The sequence below is a fragment of the Patiria miniata genome, unplaced genomic scaffold, assembly GCF_015706575.1.
Source record: "Patiria miniata isolate m_02_andy unplaced genomic scaffold, ASM1570657v1 HiC_scaffold_5, whole genome shotgun sequence".
Taxonomy (NCBI): domain Eukaryota; kingdom Metazoa; phylum Echinodermata; class Asteroidea; order Valvatida; family Asterinidae; genus Patiria; species Patiria miniata.
Window position 1 is genome coordinate 9,365,611 of NW_024037072.1, and position 17,525 is coordinate 9,383,135.

The 17,525-nt window shown below is 40.3% G+C and overlaps 2 protein-coding genes across 4 annotated transcripts in view; one reads left to right on the plus strand and one right to left on the minus strand.

The window, feature by feature from the left end:
* The window catches only part of LOC119742081 (MAM and LDL-receptor class A domain-containing protein 1-like), a 31,151-nt gene extending 22,052 nt beyond the window's left edge, over nt 1-9,099 (plus strand). For 2 of the 3 annotated variants that reach the window (XM_038218102.1, XM_038218103.1), the window contains 8 exons: nt 300-571; nt 2,666-2,747; nt 3,355-3,525; nt 3,938-4,200; nt 4,718-4,943; nt 5,763-6,022; nt 7,096-7,183; nt 7,526-8,992. In XM_038218102.1, coding sequence (XP_038074030.1) covers nt 300-571; nt 2,666-2,747; nt 3,355-3,525; nt 3,938-4,200; nt 4,718-4,943; nt 5,763-6,022; nt 7,096-7,183; nt 7,526-7,797 — 1,634 coding nt within the window. In that variant the 3' untranslated portion in view covers nt 7,798-8,992. The other variant, XR_005272809.1, reaches the window with a different exon arrangement.
* A 28-nt stretch (nt 9,100-9,127) lies between these two features.
* LOC119742084 (E3 ubiquitin-protein ligase RING2-like) lies at nt 9,128-17,376 on the minus strand. Its single transcript, XM_038218106.1, has 9 exons — nt 17,228-17,376; nt 14,170-14,200; nt 13,656-13,851; nt 12,706-12,829; nt 12,274-12,375; nt 11,647-11,868; nt 10,710-10,857; nt 10,141-10,214; nt 9,128-9,893 (listed from the first exon to the last, which is right to left on the minus strand). The coding sequence occupies exons 1-9, from the start codon at nt 17,327-17,329 to the stop codon at nt 9,795-9,797; spliced, it is 1,098 nt and encodes a 365-aa protein (XP_038074034.1). The 5' UTR covers nt 17,330-17,376; the 3' UTR covers nt 9,128-9,794.
* Nucleotides 17,377-17,525: the final 149 nt, after the last annotated feature.

A 17,525-nucleotide genomic window follows, 5' to 3' on the forward strand; every position in this document is an offset into this window, starting at 1 on the left:
CAGCAAAAGCAAATGATGTATATTATTCCCTTTAAAGGAAAACATTTTGCTTTGAGAACTCACAAAGTTTGAGCTACTTTTTCAGAATAAAAATCTGATTTTTGCTTTACCCTAAACCAGGATAAGGTATTGTAGTTTTTTAAAATATTTTAAAAAGATGCGGTAGACTAAACTACGTTTCAAGAATTTATCAAACCTTAAGATTGGCTCAACTTTTGTAAATACAAAATGGACTTTGGGATCAGTGACATGTTTTTGTTGTTTTTCTCATTTTTTTTTTATATTTTGATAAATCCCAGGCCACTACCTGTACATCGACACCAGATCTTACTACCTCCGAGATGACGACAGAGCAGATATCTACTCACCGCTACTCATGGGTACCAACCAATCCCAGTGCTTGGAGTTCTACTACTTCATGTCTGGTTACCGACCAGATTTCCTGATGATCTACTTGGCTGGTTGGGGCGACACTCTCGCCATCGATCCACTCTTCTCCATATATGGAGATCAGGGGGACAAATGGAACATGGCTCGTGTGGATATTCCTCCCATGGACTCCAACTTCCAGGTATTCTTTAAAAACCTTCTTTTCTAAATTGCTATGTTTCTAGCAAAGCAAAAGTTATTCACTTTTGAATGAGACATGGACCGAAAAAAATCGACCTATGTTTAGTTATTGAATCATTACTTAATCAATTTCAAATTACTTGCGGCCCAACAATAATTCCGGTCTCGCAGGATTGACTGGTTCCCACCCCACAATCAGTATCAATAATGTATGGACCGGGAGCCATGTCTGCTCGCAAGGTGGATCTGTTTGTGCCTAAAATGAAATCTTTTTTTTAGAGGGTTGTATAGACACCCCTGTGGAGAAAAAAAAGGAGGTGTTGTGGTTGAAGTAAAACATACAAGTTAAAAATATATAAGGAGACACAAAAATGAAATCTTTTGAAGAGCACGCAACGTTAAATAGCTACACGCTAGTCAAAATGTTATCAAACAATATCTGACCTGGTATCCTGCAGTGCATTATAATTACCGTAATTTTCGGAATATAAGCCACGCGGCGTATAAGCTGCAGCACGCAAAATCCTGCAAATTAAGATTTAAAGTTGGCGTATACGCCGCACCGGCATATAAGCCGTACCGACGGCAGCGGTTTCAATTTTGTAAGGCCTCCAAATTCTAGCCAAATTGCTTTGAACCAGTTCCATTTACACTACAGAAGCTATAAAAAGGGCCACAAAAGTTGTATCAAATCATTTACAATCGATACTCTCACAAACAAATGTGGAAATTGATGTTGAGAAATAAACACCGGGAATTGCTGCCGGCTGCCCCGTCCGGTCCCCGGCCGTAAAAGTTAATACATCGCCCGGTGCGGCAGCCTGCACCGCGCCGGCCTATGACAACATTTTCCTGCAGCACGCGAGAGAGTATGCAACCGACCGTGATTTTCCCCCATTGTGTGTGTTGTCTGACTGGAGCGCTACGTACAAATCTTGCTTTGTGGCAACAGATGCTGATTTGTTTTGTCCTAAAAATATACAGGTCCGTTTTTATCTCAAAACTTATCAAATGTTTGTGATTACTAACGAGCAGTATTCAAGTTTCGATTGTAACTTTCTTCGAAAATAGTCAAAATGATGCTGCCATTTTCATGACGAATCCATTAATTTTGTAAGGGGTGATGTAGTCCCTGTTTTGAGGTTTACGTCGTTTCTTGAATACATTTCAAGTACAAAAATTATATTGTGACTTTGAACAACTGATTATCGAATAAAGAAATGTTTTGGACACCATAAAAAGTATTAGTCGTCTTTTTTCTTTTTTTAAACAGCGGAAATGTTGGTAATTATTGTTTCCAAGATAGTACACCCCTATATTACCTCAAATGGTGTGGTCCGCTGGGGAAAGCATGCTGCATGCAGCAGCACTAGAATCACGTACGGTTTGTTGCAAGCGTCGATCGAAGACAGCTTTCACCGTACTTTTTACCGCTCGGCACCTTTACGTGGCACGTGGTTTCGGTTGGTTAATGACTTTCTTAATTGATAATTCATTTCAGCAACACATCTCTTCTTGTACCAGTACATTAAATACACATGTGAATTTCATTTTTATTCTTCAAGGCTCGGCGTATAAGCCGCCCTGTGTATAAGCCGCAGTAAACATTTTCATGGGCAAAATCATCGTATAAGCCGCGGCTTATATTCCGAAAATTACGGTAGTGTGGCTATTGTAACCAGCTAGGCAAAATCAAACTCTGGTTGACTGGTGTGGGTTCGAGTGAAGCCAGTCAAATTACAGTTTACTATACTTAGTCATGCTTGCTCTAAGCCAAACCTCCAATTGATCTCTGTAGTTCTTGAGAACTGACTGTAAGTCTAGTCACACATGCATTAGCTGTAACACATGCACTTTATATTATAGCTTTTGAATAGGTTCCACAAACTCACCAAAAATACTCTTGTTAATATTTCCTAAAATTATAGCATTAAAAACATTGGCTAAAAACACAAGCTATTTCTGTGAATAAGATATATTTCCTAAATAAGACAAAATCAAAACAGTGTGATATGATGTTCCAGGCATAACAGCTCACTGCCTTATCGCTACCTAGAACTTCAAGAGTTTGTGTACTATCTGACTGTTTGCACAGGTTGTGTTTGAGGCTTTGTACAGCTACTACAACAATGTCGGCCTTGACGATATCAAGTTCACAATGGGTGCTTGTCCAAAAGGTAAGTTGATATGAGTTTGCCATACACCCAAGAACATTGTCAAGCGGACACAATGTGGAAATACTATCATTTATTAAGAGATTGTAACTTATCAAATGTAATCAGAACCTTACATGCTCACGTCTCTCCAACAGAACTTTGATAAAAATATTGAAATTTGAAGCAGAAATACACAATCCTAACACCAAACATGCATACTATGCATAAACACTTTCTGTGGACTTTTCAAGCTATCTCAACTGGAAAACCCAATCAATCTAAAAAAAAAAAAATATAAAAAAAAAATCTAATAAAATCATCATCATCATTTAAAGAAGAGCATCAATAAGTGGGAGTCAACACTGAAAAACTGAAAGCTTCATACTAAGTTTATCCTGTCTTTTTGTCTGCAACATGCAACTTCTATAAATCATCCGTTATGAGCAACTGTTTTCAAGTTGAATGTCATCTTTCAAGAGATGGCGGTCAAAATAACTGTGAAATGCCTATAAGATTATAAGCCTAGAACACAATAGTATGCTTGTCTATTTGATACAGTATTTCATCTCCTTTCTTGTTGGTATAGGACTAACTCTGAGCCAGTTTTTCCTTTCTATTTCATCCATAGCCACGGCTGCTCCAAACCCCATGGACGGTAGTTGTGACTTTGAGTCTGGCTTCAAAGCTTGTGGCTACGAGCATCAGAGATATTACGACTTCTATTGGTTGGAGCACAGCGGTGCCACGGCATCAAAGGGCACAGGGCCACAGGTGGATCATACCCTGGGGACTGAGAAAGGTAAGTGGTTGTTGGGACGGAAATTAGTGGGGAGGAAGATTGAGCTTGGTTAACCATAGTTTGACTGACTTCACTTGCACACGCCCTATTTGACGCATAGCTGACAATGCCTGAAGCTCACACAAAGATGCAACGGGTTTGTGGACATTCAGAATCACTTTAGTGGAGCATACTTGACACCATAATGCCACATGCCAACATTGGTCACATCACAGGTTGCATGTTGCCGGACCGAGACGAGTGTGTGAAAGACTCATGTTCCTGTTCGTTCAATCAAACTTCTCAGATCTTTTGCTTGTTGTGGACCCTGGACAGTATAATTACATGAACAGTAGATAAAATAATGCTTTGTAATGGGTCCTACTTATAACCCTTATTTGATGATCCGTTTGTTGCATCTTTTTCTTTTTAGGGACGTACATGTACGTGGAGGCATCCCTACCCCAGCGGCCGGACGATCGAGCTCGTCTAATGAGCCCTCCCATGTACCATGTGTCAGGCACCCCCAAATGCATGGTATTCTTCTATCACATGAACGGCCCCGATGTGGGCAAAATCAACGTCTATTGGCTGACCCAAACGGCAAACGGGTTGCTGCTGTCACTGACGGGCAACTCCAAGGACATGTGGCGGCCAGCGGCAGTGGACTTGACTAACATGGGGGAGCGGTTTCAGGTAGGAGACTTTTGACTGGTGCAGTGTGCAATTGTTGAAGTACAGATTCGTTGGTTGTATTGTGCATGTCTCTATACACAGTGCATCTCACAAACAGCAAGTGTCCATAGAAGGAGTCCATAAAAATTAAATTGCACAATTTTACAGCAGTCTAAATTTGATAGGACACGGACTCTACCCAGATGCTTTGTAGAAAACCACAAACTTAACATTTTTGTTGATAGACTTTCATAGAACCTGGGAACAATTCGCATTTACTGTTCAGTCATTGATGTTAACCTTTGAAAAAAGTTTACAAATTTATTGTGACCAGTTTTTGCATTATAATCATTCAGTTTGTTTTGGCAAACAATCAGTAATGCAGTGGCTTGAGGGAATTTGGATATTGGAAACTGTGACGTACAAGGATGGATCCCTTGGTGCTCTTTGTGTCACACGGTGTGTCGCCGTGGTGTCACGGTGTCACATGGGGTCACATAATATCACATGTCATAGCAAGTTACTCTTATTTCTTCAGATTATATTTGAAGGTGTCGTTGGTTACGGAGTGGCAGGTGATATGGCCATTGATGACATCAGCCTACGGTTTGAGCCGTGCCCTGGCTTTGCTAAGGAAGCCTTCACTTCTTTTGAGATGCCTGGAGACTTGAACGGGTTCCACCAATACTATGAAGCTGACACCTACTGGCTGTGGTATGATCAATACATCACAGACTCTACCCTCCCTGGAGAACTGCTGGCAGGTATGGTGTGGAGGAGCAATTACCATGTCATTAGCATGACAATTGACAATGGTGACGATAGCAATGTCATTTAGAAATGACAGCCAGATAGTGCTGGCTGGTTCTATGGAGCATTTGCAATGATGATGGCAGTGGCATTGTGAAATGAAAATGAGGTGATGACAACGATGATTAGAGTCACACACCATAATTGTTCTGCCGAGAATGATGATCATGGAACATGTGAATAATGTGATGACAACATTGAGATTGCATGAACATGATGATGATGTTGCTGACTTCAGGAGAATGACATTTATGCAAATGATCAATGTAATGCAATGACATGTTAGCATTATGACAATGGCAGCAATCATGCCCGCCATTGATGATAAAACCTGAAACAATGACAACAACAAGAACAAATCAGCAATAGAAGTAACACACATATGCTCATTAGCATTCACTCTTCATGAAAACCATAACTTAAAGTTGCATTCTCCGTGCTATTTTAGGGTTCCATCCCTAAAAATAGATTCCTTTTCTAAATTGCTGTTTTTCTAGCAATACAAAAATTATTCACTTTTGGATGTGGCATCGATCCAAAAGAAATGTAAGAACAGGGAGTCAGTCTGCTCCCAAAACCGATCTCTTTGTGCCCAAAACAAAAACCTTTGTTTCAGAGGGTTGCAGACATCCCAAAAAAGGAAAAAAAGTTGGGTTTTTGGTTGGAGTAAAACAAAGACAAAATCAAATTTGTTGAAGATCACGGGAAGCGCTACTGAGTCAGTGTTTTGTAAAAGCCTCATGCAAGTCAACGATCTCATTTTGTTTTGCTAGGTGATGGCTCCTTCATGTACCTGGATGGCACCTTCTTCAAACCCGATACCTGGGCGGTCATCTTGAGTCCCCTCATGGCCGGCCACACTAATGAACACTGCTTGGACTATGACTACACCATATACAAGGAGGGAGAACTGATGGTGTCTGTATATCAGAAGGCTGGCGTGCCTTATGACTTGATGCTCAAGACTGACGTGACAGGCTGGACGCACGACCGCAGGACACTGACCAAGGCAGAAGTTGGTGAAGACTTTATGGTGAGAGGGAGACTTTTCTTAAAACTGTTGTTGCATCTGGGAATTAAAACGTACATTTTTAAAACTGTATTTAAACGACTGTCAAGTCATAAACAATGTGATATTAAGAGGCGGGCGAAATAACAGTCGGATATCGTATATTTTACAGTGCAATGTATTTGTTCAAAACTGTTTGTACAGTAAGTGCATTCTAAGATCTTGGCAGCTCAGCTTTGATTTTTATTAGAGTGTTTTTTATTGTCTACTTTCACCTTCATTTAAAGCACAGTGTTGCCTTTTCCCCTCAAAGCAAGACTACTTTGTGTGCTCACACATTCACATTTTACGGCTGTGATTGGGACTTTTCCCACTATCTGCTTTGTCATACATTCTATAGATTAATCCAAGCAGCTATCACTATGCAGTTCACTGAACATTCACGGCGTCCCCTTCAATTGTGCCTCTTCAATGGTGCCTCTTCAATGGTTCCCCTTCAATGGTTCCCCTTCCATGGCCAAGGCATTGAGCCAGCTATTGTATAAAGTGACTTGCCACGCACAGATAACCTGATCCTATGGCCATGATGGCTGGTACAATGCATTCACCATTGAAAGGGATCTCCAGTAGTGTATGGCTCTGTACACAGGTACCCCATCAACGGCCAGAAAAGGAGAGTTGAGGTTGACCTAGACTGGTTGCCGATCCATCCACTGCGTATTTCAAATGTATCCAAAGTTATTGGAGGCGGGGATTAGTCTTGGAGACCATCGCAAGTTGAATTTGAAAGTATTCGCACGCCGACGACCCCTGATGCTCACGCGAAAGTCAATGGCTATAGCTTTTACACATTCAGAAAGTTGTGTGTACTTCGTGCGCGAACCAGCTTACACATAGTACAGTACGGGCACACTGTGTGTCCCGTCCACGGAGCTCTAAAAAGAGGTAAAAATATGCCCTCTTTTGTTGGTGCACGGAGCCCATAGTGATCAGAATGGTTTATACTACGTAACTCTGGTCTTAACATAAACGTCTAAAATTGTACCTGCACCAGTTGCTTTTATCAATAACTGTTTTTCATCGCACTTTCTTGACAGATTTTCTTTACTGGCAAACTTGGTTCCAGTAGCACGGGTTACATCGCCATAGATAACCTGATGATCCGGGAAAATAGCTGCGATGAACGTAAGTAACTGTCTGTGATATCCCTTTATTATTCCCTTCATCAGTTTGAATAGTTTTGTTACCTGATTGGATTATATTTCAAAGTAGGATTATATCTTCAGTACACTGATCCAATGGGCACCAACACATACACCTGCCTAATGGCATGCTTCATGTTCCAGCCTGTTGGACTGTTGTGCACATATGTGGGATTTCTCTGGATAACCAATTTCTCAAATTTCTGTAGTGGTCTGTTAATACTACCTGACACTTTGGAATATCGACCAATAAAAGAAGCAAGTTTGGCTCATGAATATGTATGAGATGTAATAATACGCAATATTCTGTTTGTTCTCCATGTAGTTGCAAAGCCCGGGGATACATCGGCCCAGGTGTCTGGCGGTACGATTGCTACAGAAGTCCTCCTTGGCATCTTATTGGCCGTTGCTTTTGTGGTCATAGCCACTGGAGCTGTGTACTTCATCCGACGTCGGCGAGTTCTCAAGGATATCCCCTCTGTGCTGTACAAGAATGAGACGGGCGATGCTAATGACAACAGAGAGGGCTCACTAGGCAGAGATCTCAGTATTGCCAATCCAAATTATGACAGCGCTACGCTCCAGAGCAATGCTTAATTAATGGCAAACCCCAACTGGTGGTGTAGTCTAGTCCACTATGGAGCCGTCCCAAATACTCCAATTTTGATAATCAACTAATCATGCAAATAGCATTTTTTCAATTCAAATATACGAAAAATGTGAGCGGTTGCCAGGAGACATGGATGGAATACATCAATGTTATTTTAATCGTATAATGGGGGGCTTTGGGGGTCCAATGTTACACTTTTATCAAAAGCCACTTTTGCCCATGATTTGAGAGCTCCCATGAGGACTTATTATGATGCTCAAATGTCTTCTTCAAATTTGGTCACTATATATCAACCACCGCCACCAGTTCTATTAATTTTTGATAAGCGCAGGTGCACGCAAATCCCGTTTGGTGGTCAGTTTAGGCCCACGCATGTTACACTTTAACAGCGCATTTCAAACCAAATATTGAGTATATATTCAATCAAGTAAAAGTTAGAATAATATACTAAATTTTTATTTGACAATGCACAGCAGTCTATCACAAGTTTATTCACAAGACTGGGCACAAGTAAAGTGGATGAACAATAACAAACAACTTGAGACTGGACTTGTAGTGGACTGGTCTGCAACACTGCCCAACTAAAACTGTGAATTTTGAAATTATTCCTAAATGTTGACACAAGTATGACACATGAAAAGAGACAAAAAATGTAGGCAGTCTGGAGTACATGCAACGTTTAATACTCAGAACTTTTGAATACCACATGTAGAGTTTAATTTGTACAAAGAACCAATACTTCAATGATAAAGACAACGAATCCAATGACTTGAAAGCAATGTAGAAATCTAAACAGCTTAACTTCTTAGAATCTGCTTCTGTAGTTGAAATCAAGCGATACGTACCAGGTACATGTTATGCATCTCAGGGCATTTTGGCTGGTACCCTTGCCTGTAGTTGCTTTAATAGTCTTTTCACATGCTTAGCAACTTTCAATGCTTTGTGATTTCCTGAAATTGGCTTTTGCCTGTGAAATAATTCTTGTAATAAATTTATTGTTTCAAAAATAAATATCAAGTGTGATTTATAAAAATTAGAGAGTGACATAATGTAGTTTGTATATTTAAACTTTGAGATTTTGGAAGTTACATATTGGTAATTGTATTTTTTTAATTTTCCGAACATTATCAAGTATTTTTAAACAATCAGTGAAACAGGTTAGATGTCACTGAGCCAGTAGATTAAAGGAGCAATGTTGCCAACAATTTCAAATGCAAATAGTTCCTTGCATTTTAAATGCAGCAGCAGTCAGTGTAACACATAACAATAACCTTTGAAAAGAATGTGATGAAATAAAGCCAATGAGATCCAAAATGATGGGTTGCTTTCACCATGTTTTTTTATTTCCAATCTCCCCTAGTAAGATCACATACACTAAATATTACATTCTCGTTCATAATTCATGCGTATATGCAAATAACTGCCAACTCCCCGAATGTTTGTGGTAATTATTGAAATTTTGGTCATTTTCAAAAATAGCACAAGTAACAATATGTACCAGGTTGGCACTTTTGTTCACATGAAGATGAAACGGGCAATTCACAATGCAATGCACCAACAAGGTTACCGCAGGCAGGCCTTTTTGTCAACAAAAGTTTACTTGTCTCTTAACTATTATTTATTCACAAAGACTATTGTAATGTTCTGTCTGATTGTTTGGAATATTAATGAAGATCACGAGTGTCATGTTACAAGGCTTCCAAATTCATTCATGTTTTTGTGGTAATGCACATTAACAATGAAGAATAAGTGAATAACTGTAGGATAATTTATACATGATGTTGACTGACGATGTTGGAAAGTTGTATTGTCGGTTTAAAAAAACTGCTTGGTAGTGCACTGCATTGCGAAATAACTCGTCACATATGTGCATTCACTTGGTGGTGCACATTTATATTGACTGAGTTCACAAACAAGACCAGACAACACAAGACATTTCAAATACATTAGGTTATATACATTGTACATTGCGCCGTGGCCCCCACTAATGGCTGCCTTTGATGCTGTAGTACATCTCCAATGGCCGGGACACTCGCCAATATTTGTCCTGTACTTGCTCCAGGGTCATCGACCCTATCAATATCTGAAGAACAAAAACCATTAAAAAAATGAATGAATGACAGCAATAGGCTTGATCTTGTATGGAATTTCAGAGGGTGACATAACAGATAAAGACTGGTCCGATACACTTGAATCAGCATGCTTAACATTTGGCTGATATACAGTTAGAATGAACTTCAGTACTAAATTTAACAGAGCTAATGCATGTTTGTACAAATAAGCCAATATGGGAGAGCTATATACATGGGATTGTTTGGTGCAGTACTCACCGTATATTGTGCCGGTGTGGAACTAATACTGATGTCAAACTCCAGGGGGCCCGTAATGTCACGTTGACCACTCTCTAGACAGTAAGAACGAGTCAAAATGGCTGGTCAGTGCGATAAAAGGATACTTATGACAGCAAATTATATCAAACAGAGGTGCAAAGAAAAGGTTTGATTTTCAGAAATAGTGCACGAAATGATCAACATTTTGCATCAAGAGGCATTAAAATATAACCCAGTGCTTACACAGCACTGAATAAGAATGACCTAAAATGCTTCCATCATTGTTATTGAAGGGGATACATTAGCTTTTTACAGTTTTCATTTTTTACTAAAAACCTTTTCAAATAATCGGCTTTGTCAAAACAACAGAGAATGCTTCTTCAGAAAGGCAACTTAGAAGTTTGAAGTCACAGATCACAAGGAAATGTCATGCTTTATTAGACTTCTATGGTGTTTCTCAATTGAATATTTGTAAATCTTGTTCCAATCTTTTTGTTTCCACGACACAGAATGAGACTTCAGTCAGGTTTTAATTTTCACAAAATAAAAAAGTCCAGAATATTCCATACCTCTTGCATCCAAGGCGACACGCATGGAGAGATATTTGCCAAGGTGATCGATGGTTGCTACAGCTGACGTCTTCAGATAACGCATGGATTCTGGTCTCAAGAGTTGATGTTCATGCAAGGGATGCGGCTTGAAGACGAGTTCAATCTCCTGAGAGCGAGCAGACAAAGTAAGAGAAATCAAAGAAATCAGGGGCAAGCCTAGGAATTTCAACATTCATTCAATGACTCACAGCCAGCGTTTCATAATGCAGTGCACCTCCATGTATCTGTTGGGCAGACAGCACTTGGCCATTTTCTGCTACAGATACACCTAATTCTCCTACACAATGTCAATGGCGTTTGTTTTGTTTTGATGGGGTTTATATGTGGCAAGAATCTTGCACCTTCCACGATGCCAAAACTTAAGTCAAAGCACAGTCATTGTAACCCCCATCGGTGGTGACGCACACACCATGTAAAGAGAAGCACATTGAAATCTCAATAAGTCAAAAGCTGATAACTCAGAACAACTGTTAAGTCAAACAAAGTATACATTCCCTTCAGTAGTATAACAATGATATACAACCCTGCTTAACTAAAAACTCTGCTGAAGTCAAATTTTGAACCTGTTCCCTTGAGGTTTGACTTATCAAGATTTCACTGCAGTTTTATGCAGTGCAGTATGTTGTTTAACCACAACCAATTTCCATACCAATTACCATTACTGTTCAAACACTTGTGAATTGTAGCTTGTAATGGTTGAGAGTAATAAGCCCCTGTACTGATGACGTCACATTGTTAACTTGTGCGCTTTTCTATGGGGCTACGAAACCATCGTCCCCACCAGGCTCCCATAAGAAAGCACACATGTAAACAAAGTGTGACGTCATCAGTACAGAGGCTTATTAAACCTAGAGCGACAGCCATTAGTGGGTTGCTCCCTTCCTACACAACATACGTTATTATGTGTATCAGCCGTGTCCGCATTACTGCTATCAGTAACTTGTTCCAAAGCCTCGGTGCTGGATTCATCCGATGTCCGTAATCTCTTGCAGGTATCTGCCTCACCAGCTTCCTGTTCAGGTTCAGGATCCATGTCCAGGCTTGCTATGTCCCCTCCACTGCCACCACAGACGGCATCCCCTGGGTCCATGTCCTCACATACTTGATTGTGCTTCCTCTATAGGGGGTGAATCACATAAAGGCAATCCATATAATGACTGGTGGTGGGTTTACAGGATTAAGAATGATCACTATTATGATCAGTTCCCTGGTGACTACTGCTCAAATCACACTTTATACACCTACAGAACTAACTCTCTGAGAGTTTAAGTAAAAAGAAATAGGACGGCAGTGACACTATTTACTTTACAGAACTTTCCACCTACAGTGTTTCTTTGCCTTCCCAGTAGCCTGATTGGTTAAGTTCTCAAGTACACAAAGAAACAAAATACAGGGCCTAATTGTTCCAATGGGGATATTTAAGAGTTGACCTCATGTCAGAGGTCGTAAGGACACCAATGTGCAAGCCATTCTCAGATCCTAAATTCAAGTGAGTGATACAGCGGCTTAATTGTGTACTTACCACTCGTTGTGCTCTGTTCATGGCTTGTATCTTGAGCCCTTCCTCTATGCTGTTGCTTAACGCAGTAGTGTGGTGACCGGTCAACTTGGCCAAAACACGCTCCTGAGGTCAAGAAAGTAGAAGTCCAACATCATTGTCCAATGAATATGATCAAACTAGAAACTCAGAAAACTAGAGTCCTTGGAGTGTTCTATGAGTACCTCTCTAAATCCTAGATCAGGTACTGAATCATTTAAAATCCTTCAGCTTCCAAATTCGAATTGTGAAGTGAAAACCTCAAATCTTGAAAATCGCATTGAAGCATTTGGGGTGGCCGAGGTGAAATTATTTTGTGCCTAAAATGTACTGCACAGGTAATTGGGTTTATGAAACTATCCATAGAAGAATTTGCGTTTTATAAGGTAGATTGCTGCTGCTAAGACTGTTGCATACCTGATGGGCCTCATACTCATCTCTGCTGGGGTAAATCTTGGAGATCAGGGCGTCAAAGTTGGGATCTGGACGAAGTGACCGCTTGGACACGAGTTTCTTACGACATGTTGGACATTCTTTGTTTCTAGAAAAGGAAAACCAAACACAGATGCAGATCACAGCAATTGATTGACTACAAATCATGATTTTCCTTAAGAAGAGAATTTGCATTTAATATTGTTGCTACTAAGCCTGTCACATACCTGATAGGCCGCTGTTCCATTTGAGTCTATATTTCAAAATATGACTGAAGCAAGATTTCAAACTTACGATCACTGGAACATTGAGCCCACAAAATGCACAACCTTTAATACTTACTCTATTAAATACTTATATTCAGGTACATGTAGCACTTTACACAGTGTACTTAGGAATTACTACCCTTTCTGCAGCAGCTCATGATCAGTACAATCTGGTGACTACCCTTTCAGATAGCCATTTATAAATAGGGTATAGACAGGCAATTTGTGGTAAAGTGTCTTGCCCAAGAACATATGCACCATGAAGCCCATGCGGGTTAAAACTCATATTACGTGGCGATATGTGAACTTGAGAATGATTGGCGACAACAAAGATGGCAGTATCTGTAAAAACCTGGCTGGGAACCTATTTTTTGCACAGAATATAATTAAATGTCTGTGTCTAGCAGCTGAAATGGGACCCAAGAAAGTTCATAATAATAATAATAATAATTAATAATAATAATGAATACTTAAAATGCGTACACATCCACCTAAAAAAGGCACTCATGGCGCTACAACAGAAAACAAAAACGACAAAAAAACAAAAACAAAAACAGTGTATACTATAACATGTACAGTCTGACAACCAGAAGAACTTATTCTGTGGTGTTGTAGGCTAGATTATAGTAGTGTGTTTTGAGAGCCGTTTTGAATAACAACAAAACTCACCCACTCCTCAGCGCAGTAATGATGCACTCTTGACAAAATCGATGCAGGCATTCCTTAGTGGTGTAGGTGTTCTTCAGCATGTCCAGGCATATTGGACACATCAGCTCACTGTGGAGGCTGCGAGGGGAGACTGCAATCTCTGTGTCGTCTGTAATGGCCTCCTGGGGGGTGCGGTGAAGCTCATACAAACTGAGTTCTGAACAGTGGAGAAAGGTGGAGGAAAGTATATTGTACACTGAGCCTTCATTCTCAACCCCATAGCTAGTTATTTTTGCTCAAAAGCTTCATATCTAAGCCTCCCACATTTTCCATCACCTGTGCTTTACATACATGTACATGTCTCTCTGTAATACCGTAGGCTTGGCACTGATAGGACTTTCCACGAACTTCTTAAATCTTTGGAATCAAAAATATTGCAGCGACGTACCGGTAGCTTTCAATGTCACTGCGACATCTTCATTCAGCGTGGCTATTGATTTTGTTTAATTTTTAAATAATGATAAGTGCTACTTACCCCATGTTTTACTTGGTTGCGAGTTGCCGGTCTGGGAATAAAATAAAATAACTAAATTTCAGTAAGACTATGGACGTCATACAATTCAAATTACAATACAGAAACATATTTTAAAAAGTAGCAAATATTTTCGACAGAATGTTCATGTATCCTGACGCCACTTTACAGAGGTTAAATTGCCATAAATGTGGATGTAACTTTGTTGGGGCAGGATATCACATTGGGGCAATTAATTCTGTACATGAACCTGTTAAATATTCTTAACTACTAGAGCCTTTTTCCACTTTCGCTCGTACCCCCCGCCCTGCAAATAGGACGCTGGGACAGGCAGATGAATCACGCTCTGATTGGATAGATTTTGTGTAACCTGTGACATGCAAGTCATCACAGCCACGACCCTGCAAGGTTTGAAACGGCCGTCAAGAATGAGTCATCACTAGTTTTATTTATTTTTTTTTCATTGAAAAGCGTAATAATGTAGGAAAATCTGTAAAACTTATCTGCTTTGTAAATTTTCAATTCCTGCACTTGTTCAGGCTCCGTTTCGAATTCATGAATGGTCAAATTGTATATTATGCGACGCTCAAAATTTGTTCACATGGTCCGCAATGAAAAAGAAGTCACATCCGGTACGAAATGTATGTATTTCTAAGAGACAGTTTTCGGATAGCATTTGCGTACATTGGCTAACTGCGGTCTTAAACAGCTGCAGCCAGATGTCTTTATACATAGGTCATGATAAATTACCCAGAATGCCATCCCACTTCCTTCACAAGATTCTGTGAAGCTCATCAGCTGTCCCAGCGTCCTGTTTGCAGGGGGAGGGAGGGGCGGGGATGAGCCAAGTAACCACAATGCGTCTTGTACCATTTGACGAAACAGTCGTTTCTCTACATTTCACGTGATCGTGACCCCTGTGTTTGCGCGCTTTGTTGCTTATGTACCAGTCGTCCAGTTTCCTAATCTCAGGTCAGGGAACTTAACTATTGTTTAAATGTAAATGTACATGCCCATGGTGGTGACACCCACTGCACCATCAAACAGGCCAAATTTCATTGATTTGCAGCTCAAAAAATGATTTGAAGCCCCAGTAGTTCCTCTTTGACTTGTTGTTAAAAGCAAGTACATGTAGGCACCTGATGTAACTTTTTTTTGGTCAAGTCTTTGCCATGATTTAGGCACCTTTTTTAATTAAGCTGGATGTTCATGAAACTGCCAATTTACAGTCATTTTGACAAAATTAAGGAGTTCTAGCGCCCAAGTTTGGCCTAGCAGTGGCCCATATTTCTTAGTTCACAATATCAATCGCTGCACGCACATTTTACCCGGCACACTTTGCGTGCAACATTCCATGGGCGCAGCACACAGCTGCATTCAAATATTCAGTCAAACACAGTTCATGACAGTTTCAATTAATCAAATACTAAATTATTCAAAAAATAGACAGCCCTAATCATGCTAGTTTTATTTTTGGCAATGTTTTGAAAGAGGCGTTCAAGTGACATGGCAATCTCTACTTGCCCCAGAGGGCACACCATCAAATTGTTGAAAAATTATTGAAAAACGGAAAAATTCCCATATCTGGCCATCACTAATTTTTCCTTTCACTTCAGTGACCTATCAACCATCAAAAAATGATAAAACATGTGTACATGTACATATACATGTATGTCCTTAAAAATCAAAATAAGAAGGGAAAATATTACGAAGTGGCTATCGTTACGGCAGTCGTTGTTTAGCGCCCTCTACGATACTTTTTGATACGCACGCAGGTATATAATTATTTGTTTCCACACGTTTTAGCGAGCAGTGCGACAGCTCAGTCGATAGAGGGTAGGATTTTGCTTCTAATTTTATATTTTCTTGTCATGTTTTTATAACAGTTGCAGTCTACCGTAACGATAGAAAATGGGAAATGCGTTACGGCTGCCGTAACAATAGCCACTGCGAAAATATTAAAGTACATGTAAATATTGAGAAAACACAGAAATTTTCAGACCAGTCTCAAACTCAAAGGGTTTGTGCACACTGCACAAGGTGACCAGTGATTGCCAGATATGGTTAAATGTTTCCATTTTTAGAATTAACAAAACGTGGAATAATTTCTTACAACCTGTACATGTACAATGGGAGACTTTCGAGACATTGGTGGCAGCAAACGTACCAGTCCTTTTCCCATTGTTTGCATCATTGAGCATGCACGCTTCAGCTTAAAAATGACGTAAACAATGAAAAAAGGATGGGTGTGTTTGCTGCCACCAACGTCTCAGACTCAGAAGTCTCCCAATTATCATTATTCAGCCTACAGGCTACATACATGGCCTGAGTAACGTTAAAAAAAGTAGGTAAGGCCTACGCTGAACATCTTGAAGACAAAAGGTGGCAGTACAACTATAGAATGCAGGGCCACTCCACTCTACATCCGCGCCTCCGTACGGCTGCGTGGAGGCGTGGAGCCGCAGTCGACCTACATTGTACCTCCGAGAATTGCGCCCTCTATCGGCGCGCGTCTCTGTGACTCCGCGACTCCAGTGTCCCGTCGCCCTCCTTCCTTTGCGAGGATATTAAAAATGGATATGGATGCTTCGTTCTCAAAAAAATACCGCAGAGAATTGCGCCCTCTATCGGTGCGCGTCTCTGCGACTCCGCACCTCCAACAGATCCAGTGCCCCATCGCCCTCCCTTCCTTTGCGAGGATATTAAAAATGGATAAATGGATGCTTCGTTTTCAAAAAAATACCGCCGAGAATTGCGCCCTCTAAAGGTGGCTTCAGATTAATCATGTGATGCTATTAATTTTATAATTATCTTCATCTTCTAAAACTAAGAAAAGAAAACCCCACGCTTTATCTCAAACCCCGCCCCTACTCTCCAGTGGCAGCGCAATGACGACTCGACTGCAGAATACCTTGAAATGAAAGGGCCGGCCTTTTCAAAAAAAATGCTAGAATAAAGCCAATTTTGGAACAAATAAGGATCTAAACAATTGCCACTGCATAACTCAGCGGCGAACTTTCTACATAGCTTATCTGAAAATCTTTGAAAAAGAAAGGCAAACCTGATTTCCGTGTGTTGTTACAGCCATTTTGCCGAGCATGTTTTTTTTTTTGGTGCAGCACACGTATGTCGTGTATGTAATAGGATACACACTACACAACATGCATATCGCATAAATCGTCTGCGCTGCGCGTATGCGATGCGCTAGCTGTTTTTATGCATCCAATCGACAAGAAGAATTTTCGATTCTCTGATAAATAGAATCGATTCTATAATTCGCGTCGTCAGTAGTTCGTGTTGTAAGAAACAATGCGGGCTGTTTTATCGATACCAGATAGCAGTATTGCTTATAAAAGAAT

Excerpts from the sequence above, each read along its gene's own strand:
- LOC119742084 (XM_038218106.1), bottom strand. The coding sequence starts at position 17,329 with ATGTTGTGTAGTGTGTATCCTATTACATACACGACATACGTGTGCTGC. Across the intron at positions 14,201-17,227 it reads TAACAACACACGGAAATCAG|ACCGGCAACTCGCAACCAAG; the intron begins GTTTGCCTTTCT and ends TTTTATTCCCAG. Across the intron at positions 10,858-11,646 it reads CGGCTGATACACATAATAAC|GAGATTGAACTCGTCTTCAA; the intron begins GTATGTTGTGTA and ends GCTCGCTCTCAG.